The 25337-nt window shown below is 43.5% G+C and overlaps 1 protein-coding gene across 1 annotated transcript; it reads right to left on the reverse strand.

Annotated features, from left to right (window-relative positions):
• Positions 1-1120: 1120 nt before the first annotated feature.
• LOC120996039 (nicotinamide N-methyltransferase-like) lies at positions 1121-25108 on the reverse strand. The gene is made up of 3 exons (XM_040425744.1): positions 24958-25108; positions 2046-2253; positions 1121-1550 (listed from the first exon to the last, which is right to left on the reverse strand). Exons 1-3 carry the CDS (start codon positions 25106-25108, stop codon positions 1121-1123), a joined length of 789 nt encoding a protein of 262 aa, XP_040281678.1.
• Between the last annotated feature and the right edge of the window lie 229 nt (positions 25109-25337).

Here is a 25337-nt window from a genome sequence, read left to right on the forward strand (position 1 = left end):
CCTGCCTGCCATTGGCTGCTCCCCCCTCCCGACACCGCAGCAGCGCCGGTGCGGGGACCAGGAGCGGTGCGAGGAGCGGGGTAAGTATATTACCGGTGAGGGGCCCGACGCATGTGGGGGGTTTTCTTGAAATTGGATAACCCCTTTTGGGTTGTACAAAATTTTATATTGATGACCTACCCTCAGGATAGGTAATTAATATCAGATCAGCGGGGGCCAAACACCAGGCATCCCCAGCAATCAGCTGTTTGAAGAGGAGGTGATGCTCTATGTGAGCAATGCTTCTTTTTCATTACACTGTGCATTATCTCCCTTGCAAAAGTGCCAGAGTTTAGTTACAAGTACTTGTAATAACACTCACTTCCGAGACGATGGGCAGTATATTGAAGCAGAAGTAGTGCTCGCATGGAGCGCCAGCTTCTCTTCAACAGCTGATTGCCGGGGGTGCCTGGTGTCAGACTCCCGCAGATCAGATATTGATGACCTATCCTGAGGATAGGTCACAAATATAAAACCCCTGCATAGCCCCTTTAAATATGAAATCTTAAAATGTAAACCATGCTGTGCCAGTCTTGATAAGGCCTGCTCTGTCAAATCAGGCATATAATTTATGACGAGGCATAGGCTTTGTCATAAATTACATGCTACTCTGGCTCTCCATGAGCGAAACTGAAATCTATGGCAGCTCAGAGCTTCAGTAAATTTCAGTCATTATTTACACCAGTTTCTGGGATAAATAACGATGAATGAGCGCCCACCATGCCCCCTTTTTGTTTTCTAACTTTTTTAACCCAAAAACACATGTAGGGGGAATTGTAAATTTCCCCCTTAAAGCTTATGCACACGACCATATGTATTTTGTCTCTGTGACATCTGTATTGCATCCGGTTTTAGTTTTTTTTTGCGGATCCATTGTAACAAAACAGACAAGAATGTTCTATCTTTTTTGTGGAACAGCCATGCGGACATACGAATATGGAATTCACACTGAGTTATTTCCGTTTTTTGCTGACCCATTGAAGTGAATGGCTCCGCATATGGGCCGCAAAAAAAAAAAACTGAATGAATACAGAAAGAAAATATGTTCGTGTACATAAGCCTTTAATGTGCAAATTTTTACTCAGACCAACTTCTGTTTGTGAGCTGCAATGAATATGACAGCCTTATAATCAATAAGGTCACTCTTAACCGTCCTCTCCTTAACCTCACAGCAATCAATAACAAAGCCTTCTCCCTCTAGAGCTTTCCTGGCAAACTCCTCATCATATCTGAAACCATGCCACTTCTCTTCCCCCACTGTAAAATAAGTCAAGTCTAAATCTCCAATTAATATAAGGTGCCCTTGAGGTTTTAGCAACCCTGAGATCTTCCTGAGATATCTTATGTAATCATCTTGGTCTTTGCAGACAACATCTAGAAGCCAAGCACTGATGATACAATCAGCTGCTGGTAACACTATCGGATCTGTTATATTTTCTTTCTCAAGGTTACATTTCACAACATGTTGCAGTGCTGATTTCATTTTTTCTTCTTTGTCTTGTAACTGGTCACTGAAAGAAATAGAAAGCAGGAGGAAAGTGATTAACTTCAAGAGCACAACATGAATGCTCAGTAGTTAGGCCTGGTTATTGGGTTGCAGCAAGGTTGGTGCACTAAGTTTCAAGCTTATAGTGTGTTCTATTAGGCCTCATGCACACGGCCGTTGTCCAGCCGTGCCCGTATTGCGGGTCGCAATCCGTAAGGTGTGGAACGGAGACACGGAACCCCACGGAAGCACTCTCTCTCCCTGCCTCCGCACCGCAAAACAATAGAACTTTCTCTTTTTTTTTTTTTTTGCGGCACTATGAATGAGAATATTGCTCTGAGAGAAGAAATGTACATTTTTTTATTTTTTTTTACTGATTTCTGAAATTTCATCTGGAATAGAAATAAGGCAGTAAAAATGTACTGCCTAAACATTTTATAGATCTGTTTCCCATCTCTTATACAGTATCACCAATGACGATGACACTAGGTTTCTGCTAATATTTGGGCAAATACTTTACCTTTTTTCTTCTATGTCTACATGACGTTTTGCCGCATGGCCCCAATCAAATGCTCCTGTACGTGTGTCCACCCATCTTTTCAGCTCCATGATGCATCGGTCTCTGTTCTTTAGCACTATGATGTCTTTGAAAAACTCACAGGCTGAAAACAAATGATGAACCATGGAACCAATGCTGAAGTCAATCAAGATGTCTCCTTTAATATGACCTGTAGAAAAAAAAATATTAAGAAAAATTTGATATCATGGACATTGAAGATAAATAGTGAGTTATTGTGAGGAAGTTCACAGCAGATGTGGATCCCCAGGGTGCTATAACAGAATTGACTAGGCTTAATGTGGGAATGACGTTTAGGAATTTGCAATCTTTTGTCCTTAACTTCTTAACACGTATGTGTATGGCATAAGCATGCAGAGGATACTATATATGGTTCATCTTCAACTGAAGATGAATGAATAAACTGAATGGGGGGCACTCTATAGTTGGCGACACGTGTATGGTATTTAAAAAAAGGGTAGTTTATTGTCACACACAAAAATATATCAATTTTTTTTTTTTAACTCTATAAGATTTAAACGCTGTAAAAATTGACAGAACAACATATAAGCAGCAAATGTCAGTATTTCATTGGTTGAATGTCATATCATCAAATATCATTGGCATAAATCTTTCACATTTGAATAGCCAGTCTATGGATATCATATGGTATCAAGTCACAAAATTGCCTTGAGATATATTGGCACTGCTGTTGTATAAGGTTAAATGATTAGGAATGATGGAATTGGGGTCAGCCGCCGAGGAAAGGGGCACCTTTAACCCCGAAACACGTCTGGCATTGAACAGTGAGGGTCAAAAGAACAAGCGGCTACAAGGAAAAATCACAGATAATCTACAATAAAAGAGCGCAAGATACTTTTTTCAGCTGAATCACCCGCTGCTACACACGACACCAAGGGCACGCCCCCCTCCGGAGTCACATGACAGTCAGGTGACAGGTCACCAGGGATATTGCGGACCACGTGGGACACCACAGGTCCTGCAACAAGAAACAGAAGGTATTATCCCAGACGGCTTAAACATCGCTGCTTAAACATTGTTACAAGACGATTTAACAAGCCAACCATAGACCATCTATCCACCTACTCTGAGTAACTTATAACAAATCACGAAACCTAAGATATATCTTTCATTACCATATACAATGATATTCACCGCGATTTATATGCCAATCAGAATATAACAATCATTTAACCTTATACAACAGCAGTGCCAATATATCTCAAGGCAATTTTGTGACTTGATACCGTATGACATCCATAGACTGACTATTCAAATGTGGAAGATTTATGCCAATGATATTTGATGATATGACATCCAACCAATGAAATACTGACATTTGCTGCTTATATGTTGCTCTGTCAATTTTTACAACGTTTAAATCTTATAGAGTTTTAAAAAAAAATTAAAATGTTTTATATATTTTTTTGTGTGACAATAAACTACCCTTTTTTTAAATACCATACACGTGTCGCCAAATATAGAGTGCCCCTATTTATGAATGTGATGAGAGGAAAAAATTAATTTTTTGAGAGATTTTTTATTTATTTTTTAAGTAGGAAACCATAATAAAAGCTAAACAAATTTGGTACCTCTGTAATCATACTGACCTGCCGTCATGTTATTTCACCTAACAAAGACCTTTTTTTCTGTTTTTTCAATACACGATACAATAAATTAAATGGCGCCATTAGAAAAAAAATACTATTTGTCCCACAAACAATAAACCTGATATGGCTATATGAACTAAATGTAAAAAGCTGTAATATTGGGGAGTGGAAAGGATAATAGGAAAACGCAATAACAAAAAAAATAGCCTGGTCGTTAAGGAGTTAATCCCTGCAACAGCTGGAACGTAAATGGACTGAGGACAATAATAAGTAATTCCAGGGCCGGCTCCAGGTTCATGTGAGCCCTTGGGCAATAAATCCCAGTTTGCCCCCTTGAGGCATTTTTTTTACATTTATATGTCCCCCTGTGGCTCCCATACGGTATAATGACCCCCACTTGCCCCTATACAGTATAATAACCACTAGTGGCCCTTCACACAGTATAATGAGCCCCCAATGCCCCCCAACACAGTATAATGACCCCCAGTGGCCCCACACACAGTATAATAACCCCCCAGTGGCCCTCTATTCAGAATAATGACCCCGTCGCCCCCATTCAGAATAATGACCCCCAGTGGCTCCCACACTGGGGGTTATACTGTATGGAGGGGGGACTGGGGGTCATTATACTGTATGGTGGTCACTGGGGGTCATTATATTGAATGGGGGCTCTGGGGGTCATTATACTGAATGGAGGGTCATTGGGGATCATTATACTAAATGGGGGGCACTGGGGGTCATTATACTGTGTAAGGGGTCCTCACAGTGTAATGACCCCCCAGTGACTCCCTCAAATACCTATCATTGCTGAAGCGCAGGGGAGCCGGTGGTCCTGTCATAACACACGTCATGATGTCAATCGTCATACATTTTTGGTATACATTAAACGGACAGCAAAAATGTGATGTGAACCCAGCCCTAGTATCAGAATAAGCACCAGCACACAGAGGAGCAGTGGGGCAGAGAGGGGCGCATGCCATGTACTGACAGAGTGCTACATGGTCCTGGTGGTCAGGGGTGAGGACTGTGTCTCCCAAGGATCATTTATCTATTGGGAAATACAGGACACAGTATAATGCACTAGAATCTATATACTATAAAGATATTTGCCCTACCCTGAAATAATAATACAATTAGGGGGTCATTTATTAAATAGAAATATGTCTATATTAGGCGTATTTCTGACACAGATTGTTGTGCAAAGGTCCTTAGCACCGCAATCTGCAACTTTTGTCCACTCATGCCTAGTCTAAAAAAGGTAGCGTGGGCAGGGAAGGGGATACAGTTATGGCCATACAGTTATTGGATACCACCGCCATACAGTGACCGGATACCACCGCCATTCAGTGACCGGATAACACCGCCATACAGTGACCAGATAACACCTCTGTACAGTGACCGGATAACACCTCTGCACAGTGACCGGATAACACCCCCATACAGTGACCGGATAACACAGCCATACGGTGACCGGCAGGACCGGACTGGCCTAGCGGGATACGGGGAAATTTCCTGGTAGGCCGCCGGCCAGGGGCGCGGGCCGGGCCGGTCCTGCCGCAAGTTTTTTTTCAAAGTATGGCGGCGGGCCCTCCCCCGCATCGGGTGACCGTGACACCAGTCTGATGGGGGGAGAAGAGAGTGACAATGGGGGGGGGATTGACATCCATCACAATGTACCCCTTGCACACAATGCATCTCTTACACACACTCAATGCACCCCTTACAGACACACACACTGCATCCCTTACATACACAGAAACACACCTTGCAGCCCTTACACATACAAACACAGATTCACACAACGCATTCCGTACACACATTCAGAAATACATAATACATACCTTATACACAAACTTCTTTCTATCCCTTACACGAAAACACACTGCAATCCACTACACACACACACACTGCATCATCTACACAATCTGGTATCCGTATACACTACATTCCATAAGCACACACATTAGATTCTCTACAGCAACACATAACACATCCCCTACACACTTCACCCACTGTGAACAAACTCATGGGTGGAACATGTAGGTGGACTTATGGGTGCGCCTTATGGGCATACTCGCTGTCAGGCCCTGGGGCCCTGACCTTGAGCTGTGTAAAGGGCCCCAAAAAATGGAGCTGCTTCCCGTTCTCCCAGAACATTGATTTTTGTAACTTGAAGGGAGGAATAGGAATAAGGTTGCGGCACTCACCGAAATGTATCAAAGGTGTCTTTTATTGTGGCTTCCTCAGCAGGTAGCAGAAAGGATCCGGGGCGGACACATAGTTGCAAGCAGCGACGGCCGTTTCGTGCGTTACGACGCGCTTCCTCAGGCCACTGATTACGTCATTGCGTATACATGCGCTTTATACGAAGTGGATAGGGGGACGGCCGACGCCGTCAGCAAGTATCTCACTCCCACAGATGTGACGTGATAAAAATACATGCAAATCAACAGGTAAGGTTACAATCCAATGGTTAATTGAGCCAAAACAAGACAGATATAGAAAACATACAAAGGAAGGACAAATATTAAAGTGTACATATAAGGCAAGTCGCAAAATTACATCTCTATATCGAAGTCGAGATGCTACGGCAGTAAGTTAAGATTCCTTAATATGAACCATGGTCCACGGTATGTATATAAGGTCTCATCAAATAGGCGAAATGTTTTTAGGGAAAGACAAAGGGAAAGGATCCGCTTTTACATGGGAAAGACAAGTCGCATAAAATCCCTCCAAACATGGGTGCATGAAGTTTCACAAAAATACAGACATGTCATTTCTATCATTCATTCCTACCGCATGCATGGCCTCCGTGCGCATGATCCACCTTGCCTCCCTCTGCAGGAGCAGGCGATGCCGGTCACCACCCCGAGGGATGGGGCGGACATGCTCTATGCCCGCAAAGGAGAGGCAACGCGGATAGGCGTCGTGGGCCGTGCGGACATGTTCAATGAGGCGTGGACTGCCTCTGCCTGATCGAATAGAACCAATGTGTTCGCGAATGCGCTCGAACAAAGGGCGAATTGTCTTTCCGATGTAGAAGCGTCTACAAGGACAGAAAACCACATATACTACATAGGACGTACGGCAATTAATAAAGTCCCGTACTGTGTGCGATACACCACCTATTTGTAGATACCTAGAGCAGACATTAAGTACGCAGAAGGAACAATGGCCGCATCTAAAATTGCCCGTCGGTTTTTTCAACCAAGTTTCATCTCTAGGTGAAGAAAAGACGCTCCTGACTAACTTGTCTTTAATTGTGGGGCATCTTTTAAATGTGACCAATGGTCTGTTTTCAGTGAAGCTGTTAAGAGTGGGGTCTCCCTTGAGAAGGTCCCAGTTTCGATTGATGGTCTGCCGGACCATTTCAGCGACCGGACTATATTGAAAAGTGAAAGCAAAACGTGAAGGTTTAGTACTGTTGCTCCGTTCAGTGAACAAGGAATTACGGTCAAATGAAGACGCTTTTAATAAGGCTGCGGAGACTTCTCGCAGTGGATAGCCCCTACTAATGAGTCTAGCTCTAAGTTCTCCAGCTTGGCGAAGAAAACCTTCGTCCGTGTCATTGATCCTTCGCAGACGGACGAACTGCCCGTATGGAACTGCGCGTTTAACTGAAGATGGGTGGAAGCTGGTCTGGTGGAGGAGCGAGTTTGTCGCTGTCGGCTTACGATGGCCACAAGTGTGCATCACTCCATCTTTTACCGTAACATGTACATCTAGAAAATCCAGAACTTCACCACCAAAATTGATGGTGAACTTCATGTTCATGCGATTGCATGCGTTAAGGTGATCAACAAATGCACGACACGACTCCTCGCTCCCCGACCAGACCAGAAAAATATCGTCCACATATCTTAAGAATAGGCTGATGTGGCTCACATAGGGGTTATCCACCGCGAAAATATAGGTCTCCTCAAATACCGCCAGGTACAGGTTGGCAAATGTGCAAGAGACAGGCGTGCCCATAGCCGTGCCTAGTACCTGGCGGTACCACTGTCCATCAAATTGAAAGACATTGTTTGACAAAACAAGGTCTAATGCCTTGTGGACGAAGTCAATGAAAACCGCACTCTTATTGCTTCTGCTGAGGACTGTATCAACAGCCCTCAACCCAAGGTCATGGGGTATTCTAGTATATAGACTCTCGACATCCAAGGACACGAGACTGAATTCCTCCCGCCACTCCAGACCTCGGAGTGCCCGGAGGAAGTCTCCCGTATCCTTGAGGTATGTCGGAGTGCTCCCTAGTAACGGTCTAAGGAGCCAATCAATATAGCCAGATAGAGGTTCCAGCGCTGAACCGATGCCTGCCACGATGGGACGTCCCGGAGGTCGAGTGAGGGACTTATGGATTTTTGGTACGAAATACCAAGTGGGGATTTTTGGGAAGCCTGGCACGAGTTTATCCCTAAAGTTTTTAGGTAAAAACCCGTTATATATGTGCTGATCAATAAACCGGCAGAGTTTGGAAGATATTTCAGGTATCGGGTTCCCCCTTAACTTCATGTAAACTGTACTGTCTCCCAACTGTCTATTGGCCTCCTCCATATAATACTCCCTAGACATCAGGACCACGTTCCCTCCCTTGTCGGCCGGCTTAATCACCATATTTTTCTGCTTTCCTAACCACAATAAAGCATGAGATTCTTCCGCCGTGAGGTTGGAAGGTGCTGCTGGATACACCAGCGCACGTATTTCTTTCAAAACTTGCTTGTGGAACAGGTCAATTGGTGAGCCGGCCGGCATGGGAGGAAGGAAGGTGGACCCGATGCCCCCTGTGTATCTGCTAAAATGTTCTACTCCATCTGTGGATTCATCAGGTTCAGTGCTGGAAAGGAAATGGATGCAGGAAATTTCTTCATCACTGAATTTATCAGACAAATGGAAATCAGTGAGTGACATTGTGGCAGGAACCTCCCCCTGTAAGGGGTCGAGGACCTGAGAGGCAGTTTCAGAGAATAATCTCTTGAGGTATAACTTGCGGATAGACAAAAACAAATCTATCTCAAAGTCAACCAGGTTGAACTGTCCGGGTAGGCTGTATCCCAGCCCCCGATTGAGGAGTGGGATACAGCCCTGGGGCAGTTCAGAGCCTGTGAGATTGAGAACCACATTTTCGGGGGGTGCTTGGATATAGAGTTCGTCAGGAACTACTGTCGCCAGGAGACCTGACGTCTTCTTCTTGTCGATTTTCTGGTTCCTCTTGCTTGCTGTTCCGCGTCTACCACGCCCCCTTCTCGTGCCTTTTCTAAAGAGATTGTTGTATCTTCAGCTGGATTAGCTCCATTTCCCTCGGAGGCACTTGATTCCGAATCGGTAGCCCAGAAATTATGGCGTCCTCTCCGTGGGGCTCGTTTGGGGTGGTTTCGCTTTTTACCCCAGTCAAAGACACGATCAGCCTCATAATCATTTTTATCTCTGATAAATTTGTCCCTCTTTCGATCTTTGATGTCCGCCTGTGTGGCAAGTAATTTTTTATTAAGCCTTTTCTCAAATCCATGGAATTGCGACTCCATGAGTCGTTTTTGTAACTCCCCCTTTGCCTTAGTTAATTCCTCTGTGACACTGGTGTACTCCTGCTGGTCCCGTGTCAATACCAATTCCATGATCTCTAAAGAGAATCTCTGGTGTGCCGCTTTCCATTCCCCTATGAATAGGGGATCATCCTCATACTGCACGATCTCTTTAAAGAGGCGTAGGCCTCTGGGAACACGCCCACTTTCCTTGTAGGACTTCAATGACTCAATAGTCCAGAATAGTCTGACTTCTTTATCAGCCAGTTGAAATATTTTTGCTTCCAAACTTTTAGTACTGGAAGTCTGCACATAATCCTGTTGATTGCAGGTGACAAAAAATGTGTCCGCCCCTTGGCGACCCTGAATTAGACTGCATGTGGTTTCAGATGCGGTTTCTGTGTCAGAAATGGTGGCTTCAGTGTTCGATATAGCGTGCTCTGCCATCATGATACAGGTAATGTTGAATGCAAGAAGACGTAGATTGTAATCAGGCGGCACTGCATACACTGATCACGCCGTATTAGAACCAGGCCACATGCAGTGGGAAACACTTCTCAATGTGGTGCTCAGCAAGAAAGTAACTTGTAGTAGACAAATGGCAACTTGAAGGGAGGAATAGGAATAAGGTTGCGGCACTCACCGAAATGTATCAAAGGTGTCTTTTATTGTGGCTTCCTCAGCAGGTAGCAGAAAGGATCCGGGGCGGACACATAGTTGCAAGCAGCGACGGCCGTTTCGCGCGTTACGACGCGCTTCCTCAGGCCACTGATTACGTCATTGCGTATACATGCGCTTTATACGAAGTGGATAGGGGGACGGCCGACGCCGTCAGCAAGTATCTCACTCCCACAGATGTGACGTGATAAAAATACATGCAAATCAACAGGTAAGGTTACAATCCAATGGTTAATTGAGCCAAAACAAGACAGATATAGAAAACATACAAAGGAAGGACAAATATTAAAGCGTACATATAAGGCAAGTCGCAAAATTACATCTCTATATCGAAGTCGAGATGCTACGGCAGTAAGTTAAGATTCCTTAATATGAACCATGGTCCACGGTATGTATATAAGGTCTCATCAAATAGGCGAAATGTTTTTAGGGAAAGACAAAGGGAAAGGATCCGCTTTTACATGGGAAAGACAAGTCGCATAAAATCCCTCCAAACATGGGTGCATGAAGTTTCACAAAAATACAGACATGTCATTTCTATCATTCATTCCTACCGCATGCATGGCCTCCGTGCGCATGATCCACCTTGCCTCCCTCTGCAGGAGCAGGCGATGCCGGTCACCACCCCGAGGGATGGGGCGGACATGCTCTATGCCCGCAAAGGAGAGGCAACGCGGATAGGCGTCGTGGGCCGTGCGGACATGTTCAATGAGGCGTGGACTGCCTCTGCCTGATCGAATAGAACCAATGTGTTCGCGAATGCGCTCGAACAAAGGGCGAATTGTCTTTCCGATGTAGAAGCGTCTACAAGGACAGAAAACCACATATACTACATAGGACGTACGGCAATTAATAAAGTCCCGTACTGTGTGCGATACACCACCTATTTGTAGATACCTAGAGCAGACATTAAGTACGCAGAAGGAACAATGGCCGCATCTAAAATTGCCCGTCGGTTTTTTCAACCAAGTTTCATCTCTAGGTGAAGAAAAGACGCTCCTGACTAACTTGTCTTTAATTGTGGGGCATCTTTTAAATGTGACCAATGGTCTATTCTGTGAAGCTGTTAAGAGTGGGGTCTCCCTTGAGAAGGTCCCAGTTTCGATTAATGGTCTGCCGGACCATTTCAGCGACCGGACTATATTGAAAAGTGAAAGCAAAACGTGAAGGTTTAGTACTGTTGCTCCGTTCAGTGAACAAGGAATTACGGTCAAATGAAGACGCTTTTAATAAGGCTGCGGAGACTTCTCGCAGTGGATAGCCGCTACTAATGAGTCTAGCTCTAAGTTCTCCAGCTTGGCGAAGAAAACCCACTGCATGTGGCCTGGTTCTAATACGGCGTGATCAGTGTATGCAGTGCCGCCTGATTACAATCTACGTCTTCTTGCATTCAACATTGATTTTTGTGACCACAGTTACAAACAGCCTCCAGAGAGCCTGTTCTACACAAGAGCAGTGGAGCCGGACTGCAGCTAGAGCCCATCATCATCCTCATCTGGTTGTAAGGAGGCAATCTAGTATATTATTCATGGCACTAATCTCTAATTTAACTCACATTAGAGGGACACTATAGTCCCCAGAACCACTGCAGCTTAATGTATTGGCTCTGGTCTTTATAGCCTGTCCCTGCAGGCTTTTTAATGTAAACACGGCGGCACTGCAACACTGGCGTTAGTTAATATGGCAGATCATATGGGTGGGGCATTGTGATATCACATGGGGGGGGCGGCAAACTTTTCTTTTGCCTAGGGCGGCAAAAAACCTTGCACCAGCCCTGGGGCACATATTTGGCATAACTACTGTGGGGGAGGCACATATCTGGCATATCTACTGTGAGCGGGCACATATCTGGGCATAACTACTGTGAGGGAGGTACATATCTGGAATATCTACTGTGAGGGGGCACATATCTGGCATAAATACTGTGAGAGGACACATATCTGGCAATTATACTGTGAGGGGGCACATATCTGGGCATAACTACTGTGAGGGAGGTACATATCTGGCATATCTTCTGTGAGGGGGCACATATCTGGCATATCTACTGTGAGGGGGCACATATCTGGGCATAACTACTGTGAGGGGCACATATCTGGGTATAACTACTGTGAGGGGCACATATCTGGCATAACTACTGTGAGGGGCACATATCTGGGCATAACTACTGTGAGGGAGGTACATATCTGGCATATCTACTGTGAGGGGGCACATATCTGGCATATCTACTGTGAGGGGGCACATATCTGGGCATAACTACTGTGAGGGGCACATATCTGGGCATAACTACTGTGAGGGGCACATATCTGGGCATAACTACTGTGACAGGAACAATGGTGGGCATAACTGCTGTGAGGGGCCACAAGAAGGACATAACTTTTGTGAAGGTACCACAAGGTGGGCTTAATTACTGTGAGGGGCCACAAGGTGGGCATTAGTACTGTGATGGGCCACAATGTGGGCATTAGTACAGTGTGGTAGCACTTAGGGGAAATGATTTCACAGGGGCAGTCACCATCTCTTCCTTATGTGATTATTCTTTTTTTCTCTATCACCACAGGGACCTTGTTCTGTATCCAGTGGACCATCACGCCAACGACACCCTGGATGAGGTAGGACCAGATTTGGCCTGATCTGAGGTCTGATGGGCATGGGGGATGGCTGGGGGGGGTCTTTGGGCTAATGATTGATCTGGTGGCTGAGTAGGGGTCTGATGGGGGGGGGTCTTTGGGCTGATATGAGGTCTGATGAGCATGGGGGGTGACTGGGGGGGTCTTTGGGCTGATGATTGATCTGGTGGCTGAGTGGGGGGTCTGATGGGGGGTCTTTGGGCTGATCTGAGGTCTGATGGGCATGGGGGATGAGTGGGGGGGTCTTTGGGCTTATGATTGATCTGGTGGCTGAGTGGGGGTCTGATGGGGGGGTCTTTGGGCTGATCTGAGGTCTGATGGGCATGGGGGATGACTGGGGGGGTCTTTGGGCTGATGATTGATCTGGTGGCTGAGTGGGGGGTCTGTGGGGGGGGGGGGTCTTTGGGCTGATCTGAGGTCTGATGGGGATTGAGGTAGCTGATATGAGGTCTCTTTGCAGTGGCAGAGAGACTCACTGAGGCCTGCAGCAGCCATTTTAGTCAGATTACAGCTACTCTGCAGCTTTGTCTCTAATCTGACTGTAATGGCTGCTGCTGTATTCAGTCTCTCTGCCACTGCTGCTTTTAGGGTGGCCAGACGTCCGGTTTTAGGCCTGACACTCTGGTTTTTAGACTCCTGGTCCGACGCAAGGCCAGGACGGACGGCCATAATAAGTCCCCCTTTTTTGTTGTTAAAGATGATGGGACGATGGGTCCGGCTTAGGCATAGTCACTGCTCGTCTGCCACTGCCCCCTTGCCTGACTCTATACTACAGTCACTCACCCCACCTCATTCTCTCTCTCTCTCTCACTCTCTGCCAGACATTTCTGCCAGCCTGAACCTGGCCCAGGAGCAGCACTCATTCAGCCAGCCAGAGCCCACACTGAGCCCAGCCAGCCTCCAGTATTCAGCCTTGCCAGTTGCCACTGACTTTCAGCAGGTCGATTCAGCAGCTTTCAGCCGGAGCCAGCCCAGGTAATAGTTGTTATCTGGCCTTGGTATGTTCTGTATATTATTATATGTGATCTTGCCTGGTATAAGGTATACATCTTCTGGTATATTAACATGTATAACTTATACCAGCTGACCAGCTGTACATATATAATCATATAAGGAGATACCAGATTATACCAGCATGGTCCATATCACTATATACAGGAAGATATATGAGTTATACCAGCTGTACATATATATAATTATATACAGGAGATGCACAGGTTATACCAGCATGCTCCATATTGGAGAGACACATGGAGGAGTTGGGGATCCATATTCAGGGCTGCAGTTTATGGTGGAATTATAAGAATAATTAGGTTAAGTTTTTTTTTTTTACTTTATTTACAGAAAAAACTAATTTTTCAAAGTATGTCATCCTATCAACATGGGGGGACATTACCCTATTACAATAATGGATTCAAATATCAAAAGATTTATAATAGCTCATGGCCCGTGCCGACCCCCAGGACCTTTTCCACGAGATGATGAGAGAAGGTGCTTTTCTGAAAGCTATTATGAACGAGTTACAAAAACAGGCCTTAAGATCCCTGTGATTTGGCTATGCTACTCGCCTAAACTTAACGTAGCCTACTGTGAACCATGCTGACTGTTTGGGGACCGTAAAAAGACAGGATTTGAACCTGCATGGGCAAAAGGAATACAGAAATGGCAAAGGCTTTCTGCAAGAATTCAGGCTCATGAGTCTTCCAAAACTCATATAGAAGCCTGTGTAGTGTATGAACAGTGGAGGAAGAACAAAACAATCGATGAGGAAAATGAGAAACAAATTAGACAGGAAAAAAACTATTGGAGACAAGTATTAAATAGGATTGTCAATGTAACATTGACAATGTCAATGGCTAATCTTTCCTTCCGCGGTCATAGAGAAAAACTTGGAGAGGTAAACAATGGGAATTTTCTCTCTATTATAGAGCTGCTCGCGGAGTATGACCCTGTTCTAAAGCAACTCCTCCAGTTACCCCAAAAATCTGTAAGATACTTGAGTCCTAGAATCCAAAATGAAATTATAGACATACTTTCAAATAAGGTCCGGAACATCATCGTGTCTGAAATAAAACAGGCACCTTTTTTTTCTATTATAATGGATACTACACAGGATATATCAAAAGTGGACCAAATGAGTCAAATAATAAGATATGTTTCTGTGGAAAGAGATGAAAGCCAGAGAGCAACTAGTGTGGAGATCAAAGAGGTTTTCCTAGGGTTTCATGCCGTTGAGGACCAGAGTGCTGCAGGCCTTGAACATGACATTGTCTCGTGCATAGAGAGCAACGGCCTCAATATAACAAAATGTCGTGGCCAGGGGTATGATGGGGCAGCGACAATGAGTGGGGTGTATTCTGGTGTTCAGGCTCGAATTGCACAGAGAGAAAAAAATGCCTTGTATGTACATTGTGCAGCTCACAATCTCAACCTGGTACTTCAGGATGCTGTTGGGAACATACCAGAAATTTCTAATTTTTTTGAAGTGGTCCAGGAATTGTATGTTTTTTTGGGGGAAAGCATACGCAGATGGAACATTCTTTCATCATTCTCTACAGAGTCCTCAATTACATTGAAAAAACTTTGACCCACTCGATGGTCATCTCGCCATGATTCACTGCTTGCTCTACGCTTTCGTTTTGTGGACATTATGCAAGCTTTAACAAAAATAAACTTGATGTCATCCAAGCTAAAAGAAAGGGATGATGCTGCTCGCCTTAGAAAAAAATTAGGATCTTTTCAATTTGTTTGTGTCATTGTCCTGCAAAGCAAGATTTTTGACACCATAAATGTGGTTTCTAAATTGTTGCAGTCAAAAAATATAGATTTATCCAGTGCAGCACATCTTATACAAAAGGCAGCTCAAGTCCTTTCAAAATATAGGGATAATTTTGATGGAGCAAAACAAACAGCGGTAGAACTGGCAGAAAAGTGGGACATCCAGCCGCAGTTTGAAAACAAGAGAGTAAGAAAAGTGAAGCGTCACTTTGATGAACTTTCAATAGATGAAAGGTTGCAGGATCCAGAACAATGCTTAAAAACCGGTGTGTTTTATAGGTGTTTAGACATTGTGACCAACCAGCTGTCTAACCGATTTGCTGGAATGAGCAATGTCATGCAGCGTTCAAAGCTACTTCACAGCTACAGGAATGCTACCCAGAGGACATGTCACCAGCTTTCCCAGAACAGCTTCTGAGCTTCCGATCAACATTTCAGGAAGAGATTCGTAGATGCTCCACTGTAAAGGACCTTTCTCACCTTCTAATTGTTGAAAATTGTGCCTTGTCATCCAATCTACAAGATGTGTGCATAGCATTGCTGCTGTTCCTCACCATTCCAGTTACAGTTGCAAGTGCAGAAAGGTCCTTTTCAAAATTAAAGTTTATAAAAAATTACTTGAGAAGCACCATGTCCCAACAGAGGCTTTCTGGCCTAGCTCTGTTAAGTATTGAAAATCAGAGAGCTAGAAGACTTAACATTGAAGCCATTGTGGACAACTTTGCTGAAATGAAAGCACGGCAGCGTCCATTTTTAAGTTTTCAGTTCGGCCTTGAGTTCGGCCCTCAGTTCTGCCTTGCGTTCGGCCTTGAGTTCGGCCCTCAGTTCTGCCTTGCGTTCGGCCTTGAGTTCGGCCCTCAGTTCTGCCTTGTGTTCGGCCTTGAGTTCGGCCCTCAGTTCGGGCCTCGTTTTGGTCCTTAGTTTGGCTTGCAGTTTATACTAACCTTTGTTGCATGGTTTTAAATTGTTGTACTAACCAAGTGATTTAACAGTTTATTCTTTCTTTCTTGCTTTATTGTTACTAAAAGGTGCTAATACATGGTTGTTCTTTGGTTACTTTCTGCAGATCTCGTTGTGTTGTGGATGTTTGTTGAAAAGTTCTGTTAAACAATAATTGAATGTTACGGAGCTGGAAGGCATCACGTTTGAATTTACCAAGTTGGAAGTTACCAATGGTTTGTCTTGCAATCCTGTTTCATGAATAAGATTCCTCGTTATGGAAGATTTGAGTAAGTTACTTCTATTATGTGTCTGAGCTACAGTGGAAATTGAATAAAGTGGTAAGTTATTGCTGTTTCTTATTTCTGCAGGTTCAGACTTTATCCAGCTTGCTGTAGCAAATAAAATACGGTTTGGAACCAGCGGAGAATTTGAGTAAGTTGATATTTTTTTTTTTTTCTTGGTCCAATTGTACAATAATTGTCATAATAGAGGCAAAGGCAAAAGGATGGTAAATAAAAATGTCTTTTAAATTGGTGAATGAAAATTAGCTTCATAGACTAGTTTATCACAACAGAATTAAATTTCCTGTATGAATGTGTCTGCCTTTTCTTATTTTGTAGGTATGTCTCTTTTTAAGAAGGATGAGGATAGTTTTTGGAAGAACACCAAACTGTTAATGCCCCTAAATAAAGTTTGTTTTTGGTGGAGTAAGTACAGTATGCATCATTTTTTTCATTCTGAGTGCTTATGACATATAATGTACATTTTACCGCACAAAGTTGTACTATTGGGACTGGAGGCATGTTGGGTGAATGGTAGGGGAGGTAGTGGGGGTGGGTGCGGCGTCGGGTTGGGGGGCCCATGGATCAATTTCGCACCGGGGCCCCATGGATTGTGTGTACGCCACTGGGAGTGAGACAGGGTCCCAGGGCCCTGGATGGACAGGAGGTATGGACACAGCAAGTAGGTGGAAGGGACTCGGAGGGGGATTCATACAAGAAGTAGGGGCAGGAGGTCTGTGCAGGACAGCAATAGGAGATAGGAGGGTGGAACAGGAGCTCCAGGCCAGAATAGCACCCCCCTGTAGGGCAATATCAGGGACAGTTCTTTGCCCACCCTGTTCTTAAATACCACATCATCATCTAGCCCAGGAATGGATGTTTTTTTGCTTTCCCTCCTGGATTTATCGATGTGCACTGGAACCCCCCGGATTGTGGTTGGACATATGGTTTCTAATTTGGTGCCGCCGAGCACCTGATTTAGTGCCGCAGAGCACTTGTTATTGCCTACCACATCTATGCTTTTTGCTTAACTTTAATAATTTAATTTATTTTCATTTTGAGGGATATCTTTTCCATTCACACGTCCGCAAAATGGGTCCGCATCCGTTCCGCAAAATTGCGGAACGGGTGCAGACCTATTCATTTTCAATGGGGCCGGAATGTGCTGTCCGCATCCACATTTGCGTATCCACATCCGCATTTGCGGATCCGCACTTCCGCGTCTGTGTTTCCGTTTCCGCAAAAAAATAGAACATGTCCTATTCTTGTCTGCAATTGCAGACAAGATTAGGCATTTCTATTATAGTGCTGGCGATGTGCGGTCCACAAATTGCGGAATGCACATTGCCGGTGTCCGTGTTTTGCGGATCCGCAAAACACTTACGGATGTGTGAATGGACCCTCACAGTAACATTATTAAAGGTTGTGTTTTATCTTTATGTATATTCTAATGGATTGCTTTCCTTGTACAATGTTATAATATACTTTCTATGTTAGAAAGTATATTACAGTGCATTTGTATTTTGCGGCAGTTGTGTGCGGTTCTGCTGCGATACTGCAGGTATATAGAGGGACAAGCGTTATTGGAACAAATAATTTCTACTGGTGTGATATACCAGTCGTCCCCCAAAAAAACTGATTGAAGCGGGGTGTTATATACCAATATACTCTCTTTATAGTGCATTTGGGTACTGTATAGTGCATTTGCGCATGCTTTTTGCATTGAATTTTTTTTTTTATGGAGATCGCAAATTCTAATAATACATCTGGTATGTCACTGTCCATGTTGTGGGACTATTTGTGCACTTCTAGTAATTACTTCTTGGCTGCAAATATGAGCTGAAGGTTTTTCAGGTTCGCCTGCCATGAAAATGAATCGCGTTCGTGCGATCGCGTTCGCGAACCGTCCCGGCAGATGTTCGTCCATCACTACTCATAGCAGCTCAGTGGGCCCCGGCACTTGCCCGGGTATGACGGGTGCTGACGCCGGCCCTGAGTAATACTAACGCAGCAGGAGGCAGGTATTGTAGTTAGGGCAAAGCATGGATCAAAGCAGGTGTAGACAGGCAGAGGTCAGACAGGGCAGCAAACTATAAGATTTAGTTAAATATGCTACCTTAATTGGTAACAGGAAGCAAAACACCTTACCTGACAACTGGAACACAAGGAGCCTTATTGCTTGGTGCAGCGTGCCGGCCTGCAGGAGAAAACACGTGAGGCTCACGGTGGGCCAATGGGTGCAACAGTTGTTTGTACTCATGGTTAGCAGATGCCTCCCTGGGTCGGCAGTGCAGTGGATGGGAAGACAGCACGAGATCTTCCGGGGCACTCTTCATTGCAGGGAACACCAGCCAGATGTTGGTTGAGGTGCCCTTGATGGTTGTGATGTTTAGGGTGCTTGTGGCGGCTGGGCCCGTGTGTCCGTGATGCCAGCAACGTTAGGTGCAAATGTTGAGAATTGTAGTTGTAAAAATGAGGAGTCAGTAATTGTAAAGACAGTTGAACATTTACTGAAGAATCAATAGTCTCTGGACAGTTGGTACAGTTCATCAATGGACAGCTTTTGTATGCATCACAAGTTCAAGGGTATTCTATTTTCTGGTAGTGGCAAATATCTAGGAGGAATTATCCTTTTAGGAGTAGACTCTTGACAGGCAAGGATCCTGATCGAAATCCTATATTTAGTTCACAGCACACTGGCACTAAGGATGCTAATAATGATTTATCTATGAGTATTCCTTTAAGGGTGTCCCCCTCATGGCAGGCAAACACATCTGCTTCATTCTTTGCCAGGAAACTCTTCTAGTACTGGGCTTATGGTTTCTCACTACCACCCAGAAGGTTAAGTCAGTGATAAGGACAACTTGTCCTAAGTTATCTGGTTGTGTCCAGGCACTCTGTAAGCTTCTCCTGGTCACTGGTGCTAATGAGGTCTGTAAGCCTTGGTTAGCTGTTACCCTCAAAAGTCTCCTTGCATCTCTGTGTATAGACTCACTGTCTGGTGCTGTTCCTCTGTAGATATCTTCTCTGGGCTTGATCATGGCCCAGAGGAAAGTACAGCCGTTACAAGGTGACTTAGGTCTGTGTCTCTCCTCCATGGACTTGCTTCTTACTCTTTTCCACTCTCTCCTACTCTAAGCTAGACACACCCCACTATATATTGTAGGAAGGCACAAGGGTCCGTCATTGACGGAAGGTATGTGTCACTGAGATTCCTGGCCTCGGTGAGGTAAGAGCCGGTAATTTCATGTGTCAGCGGCAGCTAGTGCTGGCTGACATGGTTTTGCTATTTAGTATGGCTGTAAAGCTGGCTCTTACTGGGAGCAGCCAAAGTGCAGGGTGGGTGGCCTCTCCCCAGGTTCCAGGCCGGGTCTTAGTTTGAGCTATAAAACACAGGCAGCACTGTCAGGTGGTGAGATTTTACTCCTCTCTGACAGTGAAGTGCAACGTGCCGGTCCGCAGGGGAGAACATGGGAAGTTCACGGTCTGCTGAAAGGGTACAACAGTTCATCGGTTACTCACGGTTAGCAGATGCCTCCCTGGGCCAGCAGTGCAGTGAAGGGGAGAACAGCACAGGAATTCTCCGGGGCACACTCTGATATGAGGGACACAGGCCAGATGGTGGCTGAGGTGCCCTTGGTGGTAACTTAGCTTTATCTGCTTATGGCTAGGTCCCGTTAGTCGTGACGCCAGTACCATTGTGGTACAACAATGGTGAGAGTAGTAGTTGAATTAAGGAGTAAGACAGCAGTTGAATCCAACTCACAACTTTTACTGTTTTGTTTTTCTCAGTAGCAATGACATTCACAGATAACACAGTCTCTCTTGTATGCAGAGGTAATAACTTGTAATCCCAGGTAACATCCTTTTTGTAGATAAAAACTTCAGATTAAAGTTCCGTTACGTTAGTGAAAATGCAACTGGCTGATATCTAGCTCCTTGCCTTATTCTAATCCCAGTAATGGTGGTTTCTGATCCTTCCTTCCACTTAAGTGACATAACAGATTGGCCTTTCTGTCTTCTATATACCGGTGAGGCTGCCTGTAGCTAGATTGTCCTACATCAAATTAAAAGAGCCCATAAGCCTGACAAGATGGCTGTTATCTTCCTTTGTCTTTTCTGTAGTCAAAAAACAATTTTCCACTTGTCCTCCTGGAGGACTGCAGAAGGAGGTCTCACCTTAGCCTTGCTTCTTGGCCTAAAACTTGGGAAAAGATCACTTGGCTCCTCTTCCCCCTGCTCCTCACTCCAGCTACTACATGTCTCCTCTCCTCTCTACTAACTTCTTCTCAACATCTTCTCAACATCTTCTCAACTGACTAACTAGGCCTGAACTGAGGTATATATATCCTAGTGCTATCTATGTACTGCACAAAATAGGCAAATATATGCAGTATACAATACAACAACTTGGCAATGCCCACGTTCACTAGTGGGACGCTGCAGAAGCTCTGTCAGTCTCTGTGTTGGGACCTGGGAGTTTTGGCCTGGGTAAAGGCCTGCTACCTTATTGGCGTTAGAGCAGGTGGTTTCTGCTATGTCCAAGGACTTCTGCTTTGCTGCATGGTGTGAACAAACGCCAGACTCAAGGTGACTGTTTTCCTTGAAACTGACTTTTTGTTTTGCTTATACTTATGTGTGAATAAACACCGAACTGTTTAAGTTAAAAATGTTGTTGTTGCCTCTATACTGCATCTGCAAGCCTGTCTACCAGAGCAAATCCCCACAATATATACTATGTGGCGCTAGCACCACCTAGGATGGATGAAATGACATTGCCAGCCAGAAAATAAAGAATACAATACATTACAATTAGAGTTGAGCGGACACCTGGATGTTCGGGTTTGACAGGTTCGGTCGAACTTCGGAAAAAAGTTCGAGTTCGGGACCCGAACTTGACCCGAACTTGACCCCGAACCCGAACCCGATTTAAGTCAATAGGGACCCGAACTTTTGAGCACTAAAATGGCTGTAAAAATGTCATGGAAAGGGCTAGAGTGCTGCAAATGTCGTCAAAATGTGGTTAAGAGCATGGCAAGTGCATTGCAAACAAATGTGGATAGGGAAATGACTTAAAATAACATAAAATAGGGAAACGCTATTGAGGCGCAAATGTTGGCCAAAAGAGTATAGCGGAAATGTGGGACAAATTATTGAAGTGCAAATGTGGAACAACTTGTTTAAGTTTAAGCATTGAATCAAAGGAGGTGGCGCGCATCAATTAAAGAAATTTTATTCCCTGTCACCTATGCAGAGCAGGGGTTTATTCACGTCTAAAATGGTATAATTTCAACCCAAGAATATAACAGAAAAATTACAGAAATTTATTAACCTGTCTACTTGGTAGAGCAGGGGTCTATGACAGAAAAAAATTGTTTATTGTCACCCTAAAATGTAAAATAAAAATTATTGAAATTTATTAAGCTGTCAACTTGGTTAGAGGAGGGGTATATTACACCCCAAAATTTGTGAATTTCACCCAAAAATGTAACAGACCAATTTTTTTTTTAACTGTATGACATCTGGGGCAAAGGCTGCCAACTAATTTTTTTTTGCCCAAACGGGTGTTTATTTAATAACTGAATTTGACAGCAGTATATAACCCTGTAATTTCACACGTGCTGATGCTGCCAAGCCTGAAAATAGTGGTTTTGGGCAAAAAAGTGTGTTTTTAAAACCCCAGAAAAAGATGGCTGTATTTCTAGCTTAAATTGCACACTGACTAATCCAGATGTTGTATATTGCCAAAAAAGTGTTTTTTGGTAACAGAATATGAAAGCTGTATATATTAAACTTGAATTTAACACTTGCAGATCAGGAAAATAGTGTTTTTTGGCAAAAAAAAGTGTGTTTTTAAAACCCCAGAAAAAGATGGCTGCATTTCTAGCTTAAATTGCACACTGAGTAATCCAGATGTTGTATATTGCCAAAAAAGTGTTTTTTTTGGTAACAGAATATGAAAGCTGTATATATTAAACTTGAATTTAACATTTGCAGATCAGCAAAATAGTGTTTTTTGGCAAAAAAGTGTGTTTTTAAAAATCCAGAAAATGATGGCTGTATTTCTAGCTTAAAATTGCACACTGACTAATCCAGATGTTGTATATTGCCAAAAAAGTGTTTTTTTTTGGTAACAGAATATGAAAGCTGTATATATTAAACTTGAATTTAACACTTGCAGATCAGGAAAATAGTGTTTTTTTTGGCAAAAAAGTGTGTTTTTAAAAACCCAGAAAATGATGGCTGTATTTCTAGCTTAAATTGCACACTGACTAAGCCTGCAAATGCACCAGATGTTGTAAATTGCCCAAAAAATTGGGATTTTCAATGTCCCAAAAGCTCAGATGCAGTGCTAGCGCACTGAGCTTGCATAAAATGGCCGCCGCCGCTGCCCACCTAACTGACTTATTAAAGTTATTTTTTTTCGGTCACTGGGCTCAGGGCAGGATAAAAAAATTGTGCCCTGCACCCACAAAACACAATGTATGTAGATCGCTGAGTTAGATTCAGATTTTGAGCAAAGACTCTCTCCTATTCTCTCCCTGAAATCACCAGCAGCATCTTCTCCCTACACTAAGCACAGCAGAGTGACGTGCAGCGCTACGTGACTCCAGCTTATATAGAGGCTGGGTCACATGCTACACTGGCCAATCACAGCCATGCTATTAGTAGGCATGGCTGTGATGGCTTCTAAGGTCAGACAGTTAACCGCTTGTTGATTGGCTGCTCTGCAGCCTTTCAAAAAGCGCCAAGAAAGCGCTGAACACCGAACCCGAACCCAAACTTTTACTGAAATGTTCAGGTTCGGGTCCGGGGTCCAAAAATCCTAAAGTTCGGTACGAACCCGAACTTTACAGTTCGGGTTCGCTGAACCCTACGCTTGTACCATATTTTACTGATTGCACAACATAATTAAATTAACAACGATCTCTTTTGGAGGGGTTTTATATGTTCACCTCAACAATCAACTTCCTTTGAAATTTTTCCTTTGATCCTACTTTTATATAAAGCATTTTCTTTATATCCCCGACAGTATATACATGAAAAACGTAACTAATATTTATTTTTCCTTTACTTAAAAGGTTCATGCCAAAAAATTAACACGGATGAGAAAAAAAACCCTGTTCAAAAAACACACTAATTGATCAGATTTTGTGGTCACAGCATCCACACAGAAAAATTTATGAAAGGCTGAAAGAAAATATTTTTGGTAAAAAGTGGTCATGAATAGTTTGGCGTACACGGAAAGCAGACATGGAGGAAGAGAGGAGAGAGGGATAGGGATAAAGAATGGGGATTAGGGACCTGAACTGCTGCATTGCATCAGTTCCAGGAAATATTCTTTTTACAGGAGTACTGAAGCACTGAAGATTGCTGTGAGCGTGCCCCAGAAGTCCCAGCCAGCCAACTGCACGATCATCCCTTGCTTGTTCACAGAACGGTGCAAAGTTCACTCCACATCGCCAGCAGGGTCATGATCCATAGAAATAAAAACTTGTCCAGCACTCTTCTCTGTAGTGTCTTTTAGGACAAAATGAAAAACTCCATAGTGACATTGGTGATGTTACAACGAAACCTATATGTTTCAGATGTCTGAATTTGCCTCATTACTCATGGCATAGTAGCATTTAACGCTCACACATGTTAAAAAGCTTCTAGCGGACCTATGCACTGCTGAATGCACATGTGGGGACCCATCACACCAACATTGACTCTTTGGAGGTCAACAAATTTGCTATGTTATAATAGCCCACTTAATGTAATACAAATAAGAAACATAAGTACCATAATTCAAACCTTTAGATATTCGTGTTTCCAGTTGTATAACTGTGTAACGGATACTTTATTAATGATATGCTCCTAGTTTTGGAAAAATTAAATGCGTCTGTTCCAGCGCTTATTTTCTATATAAATTGCAATGATGACAATCTTCATTTTACACATCAGAATAATTTAGAAAGTATTACATATTTGGATATACAGCTTATATGAGATTGTGTTAATGGTATGGTAAATACTTTCTAGATTCTATAAGAAGCCAGGTAGGGAAATTCATTGTTGCACAGGAAAATCTGTAACCCAAAACAAACACTTCCGAAATGTGTAGATTTTTTAAATTTCAACAACACAGTTTCGGGGGTTTCGAATTTTGTCCAAAATAAAAATGAGTGCTGGATAAGTATTTATTTCTATAAATTTGAGCAACTGCTTATAGTGATAAAACCAGTAAAAGTGAAATGTTATTCCCAGCAACTGAATAAATTTAGGTGCCACGAAAAAGATGAAAAGATGTTTTAAACACTCTCTTCACGCCATGAGCAGCGGGGTGATAATTGCAGGTGGTATACAGATAAAAATATATTCTATAATGAAAGCATGAATGAAAAAGAAGAATCAGTTAAACAAAGAAAAACACATACCAAGTGAGAAGGTTTTTGCAAGACATGCAATAGGAAATGTCAAGAAATCCTCTTCAAAGACCATTTCAGGTTTATCTGATAGATACTGCTCCAGATGCTGTCTGGAATCAAATCCATCTACATGGTAGAGCTTCTTGGTACTGGAATCCATTGTGTAATCTTGGGTTGCAGAAGAGGTGACTACCTCTACACAACTGTTCAAGATTTATATACACCGTTAATAGCCAGGAATCAATTTAAATATCCTGTTAGTAATTACATCTATGACATACTCTTCATCAAACATTCATGAGAATTATAAATAATAGATTCACCTGAACATAAATTAACTTCACATGAACACATTTGTTTTCTTAGGCGCAATGAAAAAGAAAAATCCT

The sequence above is a fragment of the Bufo bufo genome, chromosome 1 (genome assembly GCF_905171765.1).
Source record: "Bufo bufo chromosome 1, aBufBuf1.1, whole genome shotgun sequence".
NCBI classification, from domain to species: Eukaryota; Metazoa; Chordata; class Amphibia; order Anura; family Bufonidae; genus Bufo; species Bufo bufo.

Excerpts from the sequence above, each read along its gene's own strand:
- LOC120996039 (XM_040425744.1), bottom strand. The coding sequence starts at position 25,108 with ATGGATTCCAGTACCAAGAAGCTCTACCATGTAGATGGATTTGATTCC. Across the intron at positions 2,254-24,957 it reads TGCAAAAACCTTCTCACTTG|GTCATATTAAAGGAGACATC; the intron begins GTATGTGTTTTT and ends TTTTTTCTACAG. Across the intron at positions 1,551-2,045 it reads GTAGACATAGAAGAAAAAAG|TGACCAGTTACAAGACAAAG; the intron begins GTAAAGTATTTG and ends TATTTCTTTCAG.